We start from the raw sequence: 18265 nt of genomic DNA on the forward strand, positions 1-18265 counted from the left end.
CTGTGCTTGTGAAATGTCCTGTTCCTGTGATATCACAGCATCGAAAATACACTTTGATTAAAACACATATTAAAATACGATGATATATTTTTATTTTACATTTCTCAATGACTTACACGCTATAGAATATCTTTTTCTCGAACAAATAGTAAGCGATTCCATTCCATAGCACGGCGTTCCAAAGAGCTTCACACATTAACATAAAATGAGTATTCATAAGCCCTATTCTCCAGTGCCACGGAAGCATTTTATGGAAAACGGTATGTCCTACGTACAAAATAATTGCATTCATGCCCGCATACAGGAACGGATTCCCACTCCAGATTCGTTTCACATCAATCAGAACAAAACAGATAAGCAATAGGAAAAATGCTAGCGAACCTGTAGTCATAACATAGGACAGTGACCAGAGATTCTTGTTGACTGGAATCCAACCGTCATTTTTGCTGAAACTGCACAAAACTCCACCGAGTAATCCTAGAACTATTCCCCAGGCGGTTAGTCGCCGGATTCGAGCAGTAACTTCCGTATGGGTAAGTATGAGCATGCCGCATTGCAGTCCTAGGAATACTTGCAGTATCGTTGGTAGGCATCCAAATAGTCCTTCTGGATCAAAAGCTAACGCATCGTATACGTATCGAGCAGTTGGGTGCTGGTAAATATGGTTGTTGCCAAGAATGATACGATCTATATATCCTGTAATTCCACCGGTACAGTTGGGATGCAACACCATCAGATGTTTTCCTCCCGGACCGAAGTATCCACTGAAAAGATCGTGTTGCTATGACTACGACTGATGATCGTATTTTTTTTTAATTTACCTTGGGCAACCTGGGGCGGGAACTAGAAATAAGATCAACAGATAAATGAGGACAATAACTCCCATGATGACCCAATGTTTCCATAAGCGTAGGATATCAATGTTATGCCTAGCTAAATTGCTTTGCAGTTGTATGTTCTCGGTGTAGAAGTAAAGATGAATCACAGAAATAACAAAATACGCAACGCCGAACCTCTGCAATACACCAAACAATCGCAATTCGGCCATTTTGGGACCGTTGATCGAATTTAAGCACAGCCCGATGCAAAATAGTTTGAATGACCTCTGAAAGATACATTAATAATATTATGGTTTATCTTTGCATATCAACTCTATTTAAATTTTCTATAACTCAAGTGCGGTTGTGATGAATATAATTTTAAAATTTTGGAAGAATGTTTAGGATTTTGTCAAACTGTTTATTTATGTGTTTAGAATGATGAATATAAATATATAAAGTTTGTAATGTGTCCAAAATAGGAGTAGCGACCTGTTATTTAGCTAGTTTCCCAAAACTATTTTTCATTGTATTTTACCTATATCAAAAAGTTAAAGAACTGCTTCTCGTATCATACAAGCTAAGAAGCTTCTCGAGCTTTATTAATATTTATCGAAATTACTGATGAACTGCAAACATTTTCATTAACTGACGTAAGTATACCATTCAATGCCATGAAACTTCACCTTCAATTATAAGAAATTGACATTTCGCACAACGGTAGACTACTCACTCAAAAAAATTTCTCTCATACTTTACAAAAATCAAAATTTGCAATTTTCAAAGTTCTATCACCACTAGTATGCCACTAGTCTATTGTAAAATGTAGCACTTTGTTACATTCAAAATGGTAATTTTTTTAATTTTTACTGTTAGTGTGTATCGTTTTTCTTGATGTACTAACACAATTTAAGGGGGAAGCAGACCGCTCCGAAAAAAAAATTACGTTTTGATTTTTCTAAAAATATTGAAAAAAAGTATCAAAAATCTAAAAAAATCACATTTTTTCTATTTTTTTTAAAGAAAATTCACGTGCAAAAACATGTTTTATAAGTCATTATGGCGTAAAGTTGGACTCAAAAAACCACAAAACATCAACTTTTCGGTTTTTCTGAGAGTCCAATTTTTTTCATGATGGGATAGAAAAATTTTTTTTGCATGTAATTTTTGACAAAAATCTAAGGAAGAAACTGATTTTCTTGGATTTTTGATAATTTTTCCCAATATTTTTAGAAAAATAAAAACGTACCGAAAATATTTTTTTATTTTTGGGCCGGTGAGCTTCCCCTTAAGCTAGTTTGTGCGATTGAAACAATTTAACACCGCGTTTGATTGTTTTCTTTTTTTTTAATTTTGAAATGAAAATGTAGTGTGTCAATGTTTTGAAAAGAGTGAAGACCTCATTCCAAGTCGGGGGTAAACTATAACTTTCTACGCTCGTTTTCGGCAGCAAAGTACATCACGGCTTAGAGCATTTTTGGATGTGATTTTATCGAGGAAAACTTTGATTTGTTAACGCTTCAAAATTAAGCGTCACGTACTATAAGATGATGAAATTGAACTCTGACAAGATTTTGACAACTGTACAGTTTTGTGTAATACCATGTTCAAACTATATTGCTGATATTGCGTAATACTTTTTGTTCAAATCATATATATGATATTTGTTAACAAGATAGCTTACATTACGTGATAGCAGCTATACGAACGTAGTATAAGAACAAATAAATGTTTAAACAAAATATGTTTTTTTTTATGAAGTTTTTTTTTTAGGGATCGGAAGATTAAATTTTTCTGTTCTTATTTTTTTCTTAGTAGCAAAATGTCATCAGGACAATACAAATGGCAAAAATTGGTTGAACAATGTTTTAAAAATGCTTTATTTCGAAAATAATGTATGCACACTTAGAAATGATTGTCGACTTCCCTAATTTTTACCAAACTTTCAACAGCTTAACTGTTCAGTAAAAATCAGGCATTTTCATTCATTAGCATCATAAGCATCAAAACAAGGAAAACTTCACCGCAATGGCAAGACTCGATAATTTAGACAAGGCTGACAGTGTTTTAAAAATATATAATAGTGAAACAGCTTTTGAAATGAGAATGTTCAGCTGTTGATAGTTCGGTTAAAAAGTCGCTAATAATTTCTAAATGCAGGCCCAATATTTGGGGTATTTAAGCCCACATTAAGCATATCAATCTTTTCCATTTCATCAATCACGTAAGCAGAACTGCAGCAACAAATGTGTTCCATTAAATTTAAGACTTGAAATTTTCCGCTTCGCAAGTACCAAATAGCTTCCTAAAATTCGAACTAATTTGATTAAAGTCTGCATTTGCATAAACTTTTGACGTTTATCTGGACATTACTATGGAAAAATCAAACTGTTTGTTCATGTCTAGCATTTCACTGTATTATAAGGGAAGTGCAGCTATCAAGCACATGTAGGAAATTGTAGCTTTAACTCTCCTGCATACCAGTTTTCAATTAGAGGTAAAGGAAATAGAATTTAATTATTTAAGACCATCAGGCAAGGCATGCTCAATGAACTGTGATACAAGCAACACGTGTGTCTTCAGTACATAGCATACAAAGAGTAAATTCAGGTCACTCATAATACACGGATGTTCTGAAATGCTGGATTTTGTAAGCTTTTTAGAGAATATCGATTGAATTAAAAAAATATATCCCATATAAGCCATTCCACAGTAAAACCATATATTGGTTCTTAGAATCTCTATATAGTTTTAAAGTGACGAACCAGGATGAAAGTCACTCTAAAAAAAATAAAAAAAATATCATTTTGCTATGGAATAACTGTATATGTATAGTATAATACATTAAAATGTATCATTCGTGAATTACATCAAATATATGTTTGCATAAATGTTCTTGTAGTGCCAGTTATGCAACTGCTAAAAATTTGCACCAGTTTTGTCATGTATCAGTCATGGTCTAAATGATTCACATTGGTAGGGTCAAAAACTGGTACCATTGAATGTATGGGATTGTGCCAAAACTGGTGCATATCATATGCTATAACTGGCTCACTAACCCAACTCAAAGATTAGAATGTAAGTCTTGTGTTGAGAATGTGCTATAATAATTTGCATTATCGCTAAAAATTACAATTTTCTATGCTGAACACATGTATATGACCAAATGCAATTCTTTAACTTTTTTTTCATCAAAACAAGAGAGAATTTCACGGGTTTCGTGGAAATATGGAATGTTGGGATGGTTTTCCTTTCTTATAATTTCCTATGTTAAAAATATACCAACTTACCATAGCAACATTCGCGAGAATTTTTCTGCGAGGAATATTTCTACCGACTTGTGAACGCAGGGATATTGGAATACAAACGCCCATTATAAATAAAAACCACGGGAACACTAGATCAGCCACGTGCAATCCATTCCAAGTGGCATGTTCCATCCACCAATAATGGCCACCTCCACTGTTGACGAATATCATTAGCATAATAGCGATTCCCCGAAAGGTGTCCAAGCTTCGCAAACGCACTTTTCGTGGTTCATTAGTCGTCGGTTCACTAGTGGGACTTGCTGGAGCGAGTGGTAACTGTGTGGAACTGATTCGATGGTAAAATTTTAAACCGCATGTCAAAACAGTGGTCAGGACCAGAACAACGAGAGCGATGGTTAGGAAAGCTGAAATCAAAGCATGGTTTAAGGTGCGGTGTATGCCCAATTAAAAGTGATTGTTGAAATGCACAGCTTTATACGTAGTTTCCTTTGACATGAATAGTGTAAGCGTTATAAATGGATTAATGAGAGCGCCAAAATCAGGCCTAATGACTAATTGAAGTATTTAGCATACTGAAAGGATCACTTTCTGCATGAAAATGTATTCACCGTAGGTATAATGGCATGCGAATCATAGTGAATGCATGTCAATGCTGACAAATGTAATCAATGGTGAAAACCGTCAATGTAGGGGAAATGGCTCTAATGTTGGCCTATGGATCTAAGATTGGACCCATCGCTAAAAATCTACTATTCATCAATTTTATCTAGATGAACGCGTCATTGGGACGGTACAAATGGATATTTTAGGTCGCTATTGAAAATTTAGTCGATAGCTGAATTTATGTATGAGTCCAAATTAGGGGCATTTAGGCCGACATTGCATCCATTTCCCCTATATAAAACTACCGATAGTTTTAAGCTTATCATTAAATATATACAAATGATCCTCAGCATCAAATAGGCTTCAAACTAGAAACAATCTTCTATATTCTGGGACATAGACAAATTTATCAAGGTGGGGACAGCCCTGGTACTAAATCCTAGCCTCTTACGTTGCATTGTATGTCACAAGTGCAAATCTCAACCCCGGACAAGTCACGAATGACCTGAAAAGTGCTAGTCACATTAACATAACAACAAAATAAATAATAATAGAGATCTCAAGACTTCGAAAAGAATGGGAATTCAGCCTGGCTTATATTTTTACGGGAGGATTAAAATTTGGACATTTTTTTAAGATTCCGTATCTAGAAGTTTCTATATGAAGAAGGCTCTATAAAAAGACAAATCATTAAGGTGTAACATATTTTGTATACCCATTAGAAAAAAAAGATATGTGACATAAGAAAATAAATCTACATCTCACTTTTTTTTTAAACCAGGAACTGTGCATAGGCAAAGTATACAATTCAAAAGCTTGGACTCATTTTTGAATTCTAGGTCATAAAAAATGACTAATTTCCGAGTGCGAAGTAGGCTCTTTCGCTTGGATTTAATTTGTACCAAGGAAAAAGTAAATTGGTTTTCATTATTATCATATGTATAAATCAAGATTCATCATGATTAATTTATCAGTGTTTTAATATTGTACACTATTGAGAAAACTACCGAGCAAGAATTGGGATTGAATAATTGTATTGCTGTAGCGTCACGCTAGCCGGTTTATGCTTCGGTCGTTTTTCTTTTACTAAACGTACGCGTATGTGTATTTGAAAACATTATGTGTTTGAATCTAGAATTGATAGCGAAACGAAAATGTTTACATGCGAGGCTTATTGTATGTGAAAGTGACCTCTGAATGTACATGAATTGCCATGCATTCTGAAATGGGTTGCTGGTTCTGCAGTAGAGCTAAAGGTCCAGGACTAAAAATGTTTTCAATTGTCACCTCAAGGCATGTTTCTACCAAGGATTAGTTCTAGATCACTTTCCTTGCCATATTTTGTTCTAATTTTTTTTTTAATAGCACTACTTCTTGATTCCAAATTTGTTTTATGAGTTACAATTCCAATCTAACTCATTGAAATGCGATTGGCACGGCATTACCAACCGGTGGAAACTAACGATTTAAATTGGCTCAGTACTTGACTAGGCGATTGGTCCCAAGCAAATCGATTAACGTACACAATTCAAGTTGAAATTATAGTACTACACTATGTTTGTTTTGATTCGCTATGAAATTTTGACAGATAAAATGAGTGCATCGATTAGCTTGTGACCGAAGATAGTACCAGAGCTGAGCCAAAAAGTAGAGCACGTTTCTTCGGGACCTTCTGGCCTTAGAGTTATCTCTATGGTAGCACGATGCAACACGGCTTTCTAGGAAAGATTTTTTTTAAACCATACCGAACATAAGTAAATAACATCGCGATTTTTTTAGCTCTCCAAACAAGTTCAAAGAGCCATAACTTTTCGGAAGACCATGCAATACACTCAGGTCTTTTTTTACACCGGGGATGAGTACCGTGTAAAAAAAAAAAACGTGTAGAAAAACCTACGAGATTTTGATTTTTCACATGCTTAAATGTTTTATAAAAAATCGGATTTAGATGCCATTTGTAATTAAAGCATAATATGGTCCATATAAACATATTTTAAAAATTTCTGTATTGATTGTAAAACTTGTGATTTTTTATTAAGAACATGGCATCGATTACCTATAGTTTGAAACGGATAATGTGATTGGAATCAAGTAGATAGGTTGTATCGTTGTAGAGAAATCGTTAAAAACGTACCGCGTAAATCGCGAAAAACCGTATAAAAAAAAAGTGTAAAAAAACGTGTAAAAAAACCGCGTAAAAAGACTTCAGTGAATTGTTAAATCGTGGTGGTTGAACAAGTATTCTAAATATACCGGTACAATTTTGAGCGTAATCGATTGAAGCTGTAAAAAGTTTGAGCATTTTTAGCAAAACGCTTCTTTATAGAGTAGTTTATTCAAAAATGAAATTTGCTGCTGAATTTTTGCTTTAGCTTTACTAAAATCCGTTAAGTACAAAAAAGTTTCACCATCTGAAAAATTTGGTAAGGTTATCTACTTTAGTCCGACCTGGGTTTTCACACTTCTGACAAAAGTAAATAACCTCTTTTCACACAGCAGCAATGCGTGAGTAAAAATGTACTCGAAAAAAAATGCAACAGACAAAAATGATCACCAAATATTCATTTTAAGTCGGATATTTTTGAAACTCTCAGGGAATAAATAAACACATAATAGCCATGTTTTTGCAATGTTGGTTTATTCAACCTCCTCTCCTAGGCTAAATGCCAGCACCTTGGACTTAACGCTACTAATCAAATCCTGTGCAACACTTGCGCCAACTTTCTTACTCACTTTCATGTACTCTTTCTTCAAATCCTTGTCGTTTTTGAAGAAATTCCCTGTTTTTTGGAGCTTGCCCTTCATATTCGCCCAGAATTTTTCTATTAGGCGAAGTTCTGGCGAGTTTGACGGATTTGCCTCCTTCGGCACAAAAACAACATCGTTCGCTTCGTAGCACTCCATCACCGGTTTCGCGTAATGGCATGATGCCAGATCCGGCCAAAACAGAGTGTCCCCTTCGACCGGAGAAAGGACAGCAGGCGGTTCTGGAGGCATTCTTCTTTATATATTTGGCCGTTGGTGGTGCCGGTAGTTATGTACGGCTTGCTGAATTTTCCGCACGCACAGATTACCTGCCACACTAAGTACTTCTTGGCAAATTTATCGACCTTCTTCTTCCGGAACTCCTCCAAAACAGCCAGACAGGACTTTCCGACGAAAAAATCCAGGCCGGGGATCTGCTTGGCGTCCGCTTTAATGTACGGCTCGTCGTCCATTACGATGCATTTCGGCTGCACCAACCACTGGCGGTACAGCTTCCTGGCGCGGGATTTGGCCACCGTATTGTGTTTATCGGTTCGGTTAGGCGCCTTCCTTACCTTGACGACATGAAGTCTGGCCCGCTTCATTGTCTGCTGGACGAACCAGACGGAAGAATTGACCTTCTTGGCCACGTCCCGAATCGAAAGGCTCGGATTGCGCTTCAGTAATCTCTCACCTTCCTTGCGTTCACGGGGTGGGTCGTCTTCGCTTTTCTTCCGCTGTCAGGTCATCGCTGGGTCGTCTGGGTCTCCTTGAACGATTTTATCACTCGGGACACGGTCAAATGGTCGATTCCAAACTGTTGGCCTGGCCTGGATTTTCCACGACCGCTCCCATATTTTTTGTCGAAGCACTTCTTGCTTGGAAGCCATTTCGATAATCACTTGACAGATTGTGACGAAATTTTGCACATTGTAAACATTACACTCTAAACTAGTTTTTTTTTTCAATTTAATCAATTTTTACCCAAACAATAAAAAGTTTCGAGTACAATCTTTAGGTTATATACTTTTGTCTTCAGAGTGAAAATCCAGATCGGACAAAAGTATATAAGCTTGTCAAATTTTTCAGATGGTGTAAATAATTTGATAGAATATTTTTTGCATTAAACGGATTTTAGTGAAACTTAAAGTACATGAAAAAACTTTGTATTGACAATCCATGAGCAAAATTTCAGCATATTTAGTTTATAGTATTCCAGGAAATTCTATTTTTAAATAGGTTGTTCCAAAACGAAGCATTTCGCTAAAATGCTCAAAATTCTAACAGATTCAACCAATTCCGTTCAAAATTGTACCGATACATTTAAAATACTTGGGCAACTAACAGCCAAAATTTCATTGACACATTTCATGACTCTTTAAACTTTTTTACAGAGAAAAAAATCACGCCATCATACCGCCGATTATTAAAAATATCATCGAATGGAGGTGTGAAACATCGGGATTGCGTTTTCAAATGTTCTTAATAAATATTCCTTGAGTTATTTGCTACAACATCATATAGGATTTGAGTGTATTCTAAACTTTAACTAAATTGACCACAATATAATCAAATATGGTTGGATTTTTTTGTAATGTCGCAAAAAACTGTTTGTGAATTAGATAGAGCCGTATCTGCCCTATTTGATTTTGAATCATTTAACTCATAGGTGCATGATTTCCATAAACAATAAACAGCTTATAAGTAATAAACTACGTGACAAAAAAATTCAGTCACACTTCCAAAATGATAAACCAGTTTGCAGAGACTGGAACCAATTTTGAAACTAATCGACTATATTATAGGGGAAATGGATGTAATGTCGGCCTAAGGTGATACTCTAAGGAAGCCTTAGCGTGAAACTTCAAATGTCAGCTTTCACAAAACATACAAATTTGAAATTGCTACTCTCTGTTTGTAGTAGCACAGCAAACAAGGAGTAGCAATTTCAAATTTGTATGTTTTGTGGAAGCTGACATTTGTGCTTTTAAAGTTTCACGCTGAGGCTTTCTTAGAGTATCACTTTAAATGCCCTTAATTTGGGTCCCTACATAAATCAACAATCGACTAAATTTTCAATAGCGACCAACAATATCCATTAGTACCGTCCCAATGACGCGTTCATCTAGATAAAATTGATAAATAGCAGATTTTTAGCGATGGGCCCAATCTTAGATCCATAGGCCAAAAATAGAGCCTTGTCTACTAATATGCTTTAAAGAATTGGAAAAATAAAATAAAATGCTAATCCACTGATGATTATACTTAGAGATGAACTAGCCTAAGGCTAAACATCTCTTTAATAAAGCTTTAAAAAAAATGATGATTATACTTGCGATGACTTCTTTCGTCAGAAGACTTATAAGCCGCGCACACACAAGGCATCCAAAACTGCTTCGTTGCGAAAAATTTGACAGTTTGATAATAGATTAAGCTGTTACTCCCAACCCTTTTTTACGCGGGTACATGTTTCTACAATTTTCGTTTCCTGTTGTGAAGTCAGAAAACCATATTTTTTTTGATTTTTTGTCTGATTTTTGCATCGAGCTTGGCTTTAGTCGAATATCGGAGTAAAAGAAAAATATGGCCGTGTAAAAAAAAATTGTTTTCATACATGTTAAGGTGCAAGAGAACGATTTTATTTTTAATTCATAAAAATGTATTCACTGTGTTCAACTTTGCAAATGGAATTCTGTAAATACCTTTTTTGAACAAAACTGAATTATTTTAACGAAAAAAACTGCTATTTATTTTTTGGAAAAAAAAATTGCCAGAAAATTCAACAACCGCAACCGCAACAGCACGAAGACAACGTATCAAGAAGACTGGCCACTCTTCCATTTTCTAATACAACCGTTCGAAACAGGCAAAATTGCGTCATCTGCCGCTCAAAGGTAAATGCTTCAAACGAAGGAAGGTTTGTGTATTTGCTCGTATTTCATGCGCTGTTTCCACCTTCACCCAAGTGCAGCGCTGCTGTATCTGTCCCTTGGATACTGGCAAAGTTGCCAGTTTTCTTGATATGATGTCTTTGGTAGAGTACTACATGGACCAAATCGCTCATTTTAACTTATCGAGCAGAACACATCAAATAAATCCAAAATTTCAGCGTTAACCAGTCAATTATGCGTTTAGTTCGAAAGCTACCGAACGAAGCAAATAAGAACACGTGAATGTATGTTTGCACCCATTATTTTCAAAAACAAAAGAAGCGCTCCGATCTTAATCTTCATCCGATAGGCCTAAGTGAATTCAATGGCGTTTCAATGCGTTAGGCCGAGTTTAGAATCCGTAGGCTGTTTGGAGTCAAGAATTTAATGTTAGATTTGTAACAATATCTCAGCAATTTGTTACTCTATATCAAATCTTACAATACTTACCGAAAGGTAAATACATTTAGAAGGCGTCTGCAGTGAAAATATTCCATTTTATGAAAAAAAAATCCACTCGAAAAATAGGGGCAAAGCGCGGGTTGTGCTTAGTAGGCCCAAAACTAGATCTAAGCCCTAGTCTATTTATTGTAATGAAATATATATTGGGAATTTATTTGTCACGGTGTAAAAGATAACTGCCTAACTGTCAATCTCTATCTCACAAGATAACTGTGCATTTCAACCTCCATAATATAATCGAACTTACGCAAATAAATGTTAACTGGCTGTTTGGCTGTTTCCAACGAGCAAAATCGTGTGACACTATCATCAATTGTCAAATCATATACACCGAATTCTCCCAAATTTGCGTCAAACTGGCACACAAAAGATCTTCAATTAAACAAAAAAGTACTCTTTAGTATTGAAAGATTAACTTGCACACAATTTCCCCAGAACTTACTCGTTGTCAAATGCATATTTTCCAAGATTTCTATCGAATATTTTAAATCCTAGCTTCCGTGAGACGTCCAGTTTGAAAACATTGCCATCACCATTTGCCGGTTTAATCTCGCGAACCTTCGTATAGGGACACTGCAAAAGTAATCCAATATAAACAATAATAACACCACTTGACCACTGTTACGCTTACCTTATCACATTCATCCGATATTGAGTACACGAAATAGCTTCGCAATCCATTAATAGTCGCATTGACGAAAGCTTCATCAACCCCCAACGACCACAAATCCAACCCACGGAAATAGCGCTCCGTATATTCAATCATCCTATGTTGACCGACGTAATGTTACCATGAAACTGACCGCCGATGTCATCCTCTTATCAAGTTGAAACTTAACTCCCCTCTCGAAAGGATGACTTTGCCTACACTGTAAACTTGAATAAACTTACCAATCGAAAGGAAAGTGTACATAAATGGCAACAGTAATAAAAAAAAACGTAAACCACTTTCTGTTGAGTTGTCTGCCTTGTAATGGTTTTCATACAAGTGCAGCAGTTTCCCGAGAAAAGTCGGATAACAAAATGAAAACAAATCGATACTAAAGTTTGTTGTTTCTATCTTAATGAAAACTCATTTTGATTTCAATCATCGCGATTCAGCTTTCACTATGCATTCAAGAGTTTTTTTTAAATATATGCAATTTAACTTCAAGTTTTGATGATAATAAGACGTTAAAAATTTAATTTACTATCACCAGTCATTGCACTAACAATATTTTTTGTATAACACATTTAAGGCCATTTAGGTGGGACTTAAACTCAAGTCTTTCAGCGAGATGCTTACCATTTACGCCAGGCCCGTATTCAGTTAATTATTGTGATTGCAAAATCAGTAATCAAATTGATGTAATTGAAAGCATGATTAGTTTTCCGTTTGATTCAATAGTGTACAATTATGCTCTCAGTTTTGCTGAGTTAACGGTTAATCTATAAAAAAAAAAAACGAGACCAACTGAAGTAGTCAAAAAACAGCAACAGCAAATTTTGATTTCAATTTGATCGCCAGCTTTGCTCGGGTTGTGAACAACTGAATGAACACGTCTCTCATTCATCCATATACATAGGTATTTATGCACAGATGGCTCGTACCTTCACATGTACATAAAATCGAGGTATGATCCAGCAAGCATGCGCCCGATTGTGTGGGAGACTGATTTGTGAATGAACAGTTCACAGCCGACATTCAATTTAAGATACGGCGCTGCTAACTTACGGAAGCTGTAAAACTTACCGTACCAATAATTTCAAGAAACTTTTAAGTGGATAGTCACTTATTGTAGTGAAGCTTTGACTATTATAGTCCTTGTGTACATTTAATCAATTCATACAAACAGTCATTCCATAGCAAAACGATATAGTGGTTCCTAAAGTTTCGTTGAAGTTGTTAGTTTTGTTCTTTATCGCAAAATATTAGACCCATATATTTAATTTTGTCAGTAGGGTGACCATTTCCATGTTAAAGTGGTTCAAAAACGAGGGCGACACATCTAAATCTCAAGTTAAGATGCTCAACAAATCTCACACTAGCGGCCTTCCTTAGCTCAGTCGGTAAAGGCGCAGCTACAAAGCAAGACCATGCTGGAGGTGGCTGGGTTCAATTCCCGGTCCGGTCTAGGAATTTTTCGGGTTGGAAAATTTCTCGACTTCCCTGGGCATAGAAGTGTGATTGGACTTGCCACACAATTATACCAATGCAAAAATGGTACAGGCATCGAAAGCTCTCAATTAATAACTGTAGAAGTGCATCTAGAACACTAAGTTGAGAGTACGCAATAAGCTAATATGCGATATGCAATAAGCTTGAAATACGAAGAAGAAGAAGAAGAAGAAGAAGAAGAAGAAGAAGAAGAAGAAGAAGCGAATCAATCTTCGAAAAATCATCTTTCATTTGTCGCATCTACTTGCATCGCTCATCATCTTTTTGCAGTAAATCTTCAGAATCATCATCAATCTTCTTTCTATCTACTCAGCGTGCGCGCAGCTAGCCACAGCAAAACACAATCTTTTTGGCATCGTAGATAGAGTCGTCCCCCTCGTTTAAAAACCTTTTTTTTTCTCAAAAATGCCTTTTTTTTTTAATTTATAACTTTTGAACCACTAGGCTGATTTCAAAGATCAAAATATTAGATGAAAGGTAACTAAAAATGCTTTTTAGAAAAAAAATTATAATGGCATTCAAAAAATGGGATTTTGTATTGAAAAACATTAGTTGTAGCGGAAATGGCTCTAATGTTGGCCTTTGGTTCTAAGAAGCCCATCGTTAATGGATATTTTAAGTCGCTATTGAAAATTTATACGATTGCTGAATTTATGTTTAGGCCCAAATTAGGGGCATGACATGAAATTGAGTCATAACAGACGCGACAAAATAACAAACGTTCTTTTCGTCGAGTAACGAACTTTTAAGTCTCGGAGCACGCCGAAAGTAACATTCGTACCGATCCGAGAACAATAAAGTTTTGTTTTGATGACCGAAAAGGTACTCCTATGTCCAATTGAACACATAGTGATAGTAATTTTTAACATATTTAGCAGGATTTTAATCATACAAAGCAGATCGCTAGCTTTCATGCTGAAAAATACTGGTTTTTAGTCAAAAGTTATTATACGCCGTTTAGTGGCCCCCTAATGTTACTTAAGTCAAAGTGTATTTACCAGGATATTCGGGAGAATTATCAATCACGTCTCCTTACGTGCAGCCCATTCATTATTTTAGGACCACCGAAATCATCTTAGCAACAAACAGTTCGATTTAATCAGGATCAATAGCAGGAGCATCGATTGACCTGCTAGCTCGACTTTGTTTGCCTTTGTTACTTTCGACGTGATGAAAATTTACTCTTGACATATTTATTTACGTCTGATCCTTTGTGTCAAAGATGGATTCCGTCACGTGTAAAATTAGTTACACACTTAGAACATTTTTTTAAGTTTTCAAGTTTTGGGTTTTCACTCAATACTCCTATGCGACTAGACTACCATGCGTTTCCATAGACACATAGCTACATAGTCAGCTAATCTAAGTCATAAGTAATTTTTTTGGACCACCCCAACATGTAAATGGTCACCCTAGTTACAAAATAATTTTTGGGCCTAATATTTTACGATATCTAATCAATCTATCAATTTTTACGAAATTCTGAGAACCAATAAATCATTTTGTTATGGAATGGCTGCAAATCAGTATGACATATTCCTATAGCCTAGTCATTTCAGGCACGGAGGTGGTTGGTTCAATTCATGGTACGGTCTAGAAGATCTTTCGAGTTGAAAATTTTCTAGACTTCCCTGGGTATAGTGTATCATTTTGCTAGCCACACAATATACAATTTCATGTATTAGTTGGAAGAGAAAGCTCTTAATAAATGTGCTTCAAAGAATACTAATATCATAGAGATAACAATAAGACCACAAGGTTCCGAAGAAACGTTCTCTAATTTTTGGCTCAGCTCTGGTACTATCTTCGGTCCCAAGCTAATCGATGCATCCCTCGAAACATGTGAATATCCATGAACCTCTCATTTTATCTGTCAAACATTCATAGTGAATCAAAAAAAAACATAGTGTAGTACTAGCATTTCGACTAGAATGGGGTACGTTAATCGATTTGTTTGGGACCAATAGGCTAGTCAAGAAGTGAGCTAATTTAAAATCATTAGTTTTCACCGGTTGCTAATATCGTCGTGCTTACCTGGGTACTGCGGACTGACTCAATGTGCTTGTCACTTGGGAGTGTGTACTGTCAAACGGAAGCCAAACATTCAGAAGCAACAAATGCACCTACCTTTCTTATCTACCGTCAAGCATTGTAATCTCATAAAATTATCCATAATTTTTCATAAAACATTCTTAATTTTAAGCTCAAAGACAAAACCGACAGGCTCAGTGATGAAAGTATAAAAAGCAGCTGAGTTTTTAATTGCAGAAAAAACATACTATGTAACATGTATGTAAACAAAATTTGATGGAGTCATAGGGGCTCGAGCACTCCTGGCTCAGAGCTTTCGGCGGGAATCAACTGAGAAACAGCAAAACAGTTTTAAACTTGAGAAAAATTTCAAGTAGTTTTCAATTGGCTTGCAAAATAAAATCGAGCAACTCCGCAGTACCAAATCAGAATGCGCGTGTGGGACACGCAACTTCCGTACGTCAAAAATAAACATTAACGACATAGGAAATCTAGAGTCGGTGTATAATGAGTCACGCCAAGAGTGAAGCCAAGTCTACCTATCGAACCGTCAAACCGGCTACCTATCGGGCAAAGTAAATAAACATTACGATGCTATGAAAGGTCCACGAAAGGTATTGCAATAAAATATAAAATATTATCGAAGAAATGAGCATAAACACGCAGTGAGCTTTAAATTGTCATGGGATACGTTCGGTAACGATCAGTAATGAGAATTTCTACTATTTTTTGTTAAGATAATTTGACAAAATCACTGATATAATGATTTACTACAGCCGCATTTTTTTTCTCTCGCTAGAAGTCATTTGAAGTTGTTGTAGAAGTCCTCTGTTGCCAAGTGAAAAGAATGGGAATCTTTCGAAAACCGTGATGCGAGTTCAACTGTTTTTCTCTTGGCGTGACTCATTATACACCGACTCTAAGGAAATCCAGTGATGCCAACGAGAAATGTCGTTTTGATTTTCTGTCGTATGCACAATACTGAATTTATGTTTGATTCAGTTCCAACCTGGATCGGGTATCAAGATTGGGTCTACCTTTGTTTGACAAACAAACGGTAGTTTGATAGTTTGTTTTTAAAACTTACCGGTTGAGGTTCGCACTGCCAAAAAGTACGGTTTCGCACTGGTTCCAATCCGGATAATTAAAAAAATCGCTACTAAGCCGGACAGAAAACAAATTCGCAACATGTTGAGGCAAGCACTCGCATAAGGAGCGAGGAGAACAGAAAATTAATTTATCAAATCTCTGTTCTATAGGACCAGTTTGATATCGACTTCCAGAAATAATTAAAAATTGTAAAATTGATCAAAATAAATTAAAACAAAGAAAAATTTCGCGATAAATCGAACAGATGGATGGAAGCCACACAATTGAATGGATGGGAAAGTACTACTTATAGGGATAATATAAAATTTATATTTTGTTTAATTCGTCAAACAAAAAAAGTCCACCATTAAAAGATAGCATTTCTCCTGATAAATATCAAAAAATAGGAAACATAACGGCAAACACAATTGAAGGACGCCATTAAACGAGCTTAAGTTTTAGGAGAATGATTAGAAATTTATTAAGGATTGGTCTTTTTGTTCATATCTCCATGCTTGGCGTACACAGTTTTGGTTACGAACAGCTCATTTATCATAACTTTGCACACAGTTGACGAAGTATAGTTCTTTTTGAAGCATTAGATAGAATTGAGTTTAAGCTTGTTATAGGTACGTAAAAAAGGTAGATCTTAATTCTAGTAATAAACTGTATTTGTTTTTGTGTTGTAAAAATGAATTGAGAAATCCTCGCTGCAAATCTCGGATTTTAAGTGTAAAAATTCATTAGTGTTGATTCAAATGTTAAGATTCACGTACTCTTTGCATATCTACAGTAAACTATGATCCTAATCTATCAATTACTTTAAAGAAAAACAAATTGAGTGAAAAGTTATTTACAAATGAGCAGTTGGTGTGTACAACTGTACATGCCAAGCATGCATATCTCTGCCATTTTTGTTCAATTTTAGTTCGCTTTGCTGTAATTGAAAGGCACTTACTTCGTTTGACGCTATGTGACTCATCATATTTTTCCATATATTTATTTTAAAATTTCAAGTTAACTTACCAATGACACTGTAGGGTAACCCGAAAATTTTAATCGACGACATGAATAGCTATTTATTGATATAAAGCATATTCTAAATTTTTCAATCAAACTTTCACAAACGAATCTCGATGGGTATAGTATAAGGGTTCTACTTCCACATTCATTTCAAAATTACCAAATTCTGAGAATATCAGTTATAAATATTCAGTGTGAATTTTGGAAAATGACTATGAAAAGTTATACTATTATAACTAGACTATGACTAGACTAGACTATTATACTAGACTATGAAAACTATGAAAAGTTATACTACCTATATAAAAAATTTAAAATATATTAAACCTACTAAGAACTAAATTCCAGTCAATACCTTTCAAATTACCTATAAAGATCGAAAATCGGTTGTAAAATGGCAGAGGTATGAGCATAAAACACTTACATATTTTTTAAAGGGTGACCCCAAACTTATGATCAAGAGTGTATGTAGCTTGTTTCTATCAGAGCAGTTCCACGCCAACTGACGAATTGATTTTATTTTTCGAATTTCAAGAAACTTTGCATAAATGTACTGGAGGCAATGAATCAAGATTGTGAGAAAAAAAATTTAAACATTAATTTATAATATCGCAAAAACGGCAACGTTTAGGATTGTGGCTACCACGATCATGTTGATTTGTTATAACTTAAAAAATCATATTCAGTTATTGTAATATTCTTATTAATTCTAATTCATTCTAATTAGAAAAAATATGAATAGATTTTCTTCCAGCTCCTTTTTTATTTGAAATTTCTCCATCTTGCATAGTTGTTAAAAAATCATAATCTCCCATACTGAAGACATGTTCAACGTTTCATCCAAAGTGGAGAGGGGGTTTGCTCATTTGGCAGAGAATTGCTCACGTTTTTTTTCCTGTGTACTTACTTTATAAAAAAGATTCATGCAGCTTGTCATACTTTTATACTATAGATAAGAAAGTAAGACTTCAGGATTAGAGTGCTTCATTCTGATAAAAGTATTTGCAATATAATTGGTCAACCTGCACTGCAGTTTAATTCATAACCCTAAAATATGAGTCTGTGTAAAAAACGGTAATGATCCGAGGGATTACTATGGAAGCAGTTTGAATTTTCAAAAAATATTGGTCTAACTTC

General features: G+C 35.3%; 2 protein-coding genes across 5 annotated transcripts in view; both read right to left on the reverse strand.

The window, feature by feature from the left end:
• LOC135700972 (tyrosine-protein kinase receptor torso-like) overlaps positions 1–18265 on the reverse strand; it is a 152117-nt gene that overhangs the window by 68961 nt on the left and 64891 nt on the right. The window lies entirely within an intron of this gene.
• Positions 76–11708, reverse strand: Hgsnat (Heparan-alpha-glucosaminide N-acetyltransferase). Its single transcript, XM_065221680.1, has 6 exons — positions 11459–11708; positions 11270–11400; positions 11075–11199; positions 4109–4491; positions 822–1105; positions 76–764 (listed from the first exon to the last, which is right to left on the reverse strand). The coding sequence occupies exons 1-6, from the start codon at positions 11591–11593 to the stop codon at positions 113–115; spliced, it is 1710 nt and encodes a 569-aa protein (XP_065077752.1). The 5' UTR covers positions 11594–11708; the 3' UTR covers positions 76–112.

Source organism: Ochlerotatus camptorhynchus, unplaced genomic scaffold (genome assembly GCF_037179485.1).
Source record: "Ochlerotatus camptorhynchus isolate MF236.1 unplaced genomic scaffold, CSIRO-AGI_Acam_v1.1 ptg000146l, whole genome shotgun sequence".
NCBI classification, from domain to species: Eukaryota; Metazoa; Arthropoda; class Insecta; order Diptera; family Culicidae; genus Ochlerotatus; species Ochlerotatus camptorhynchus.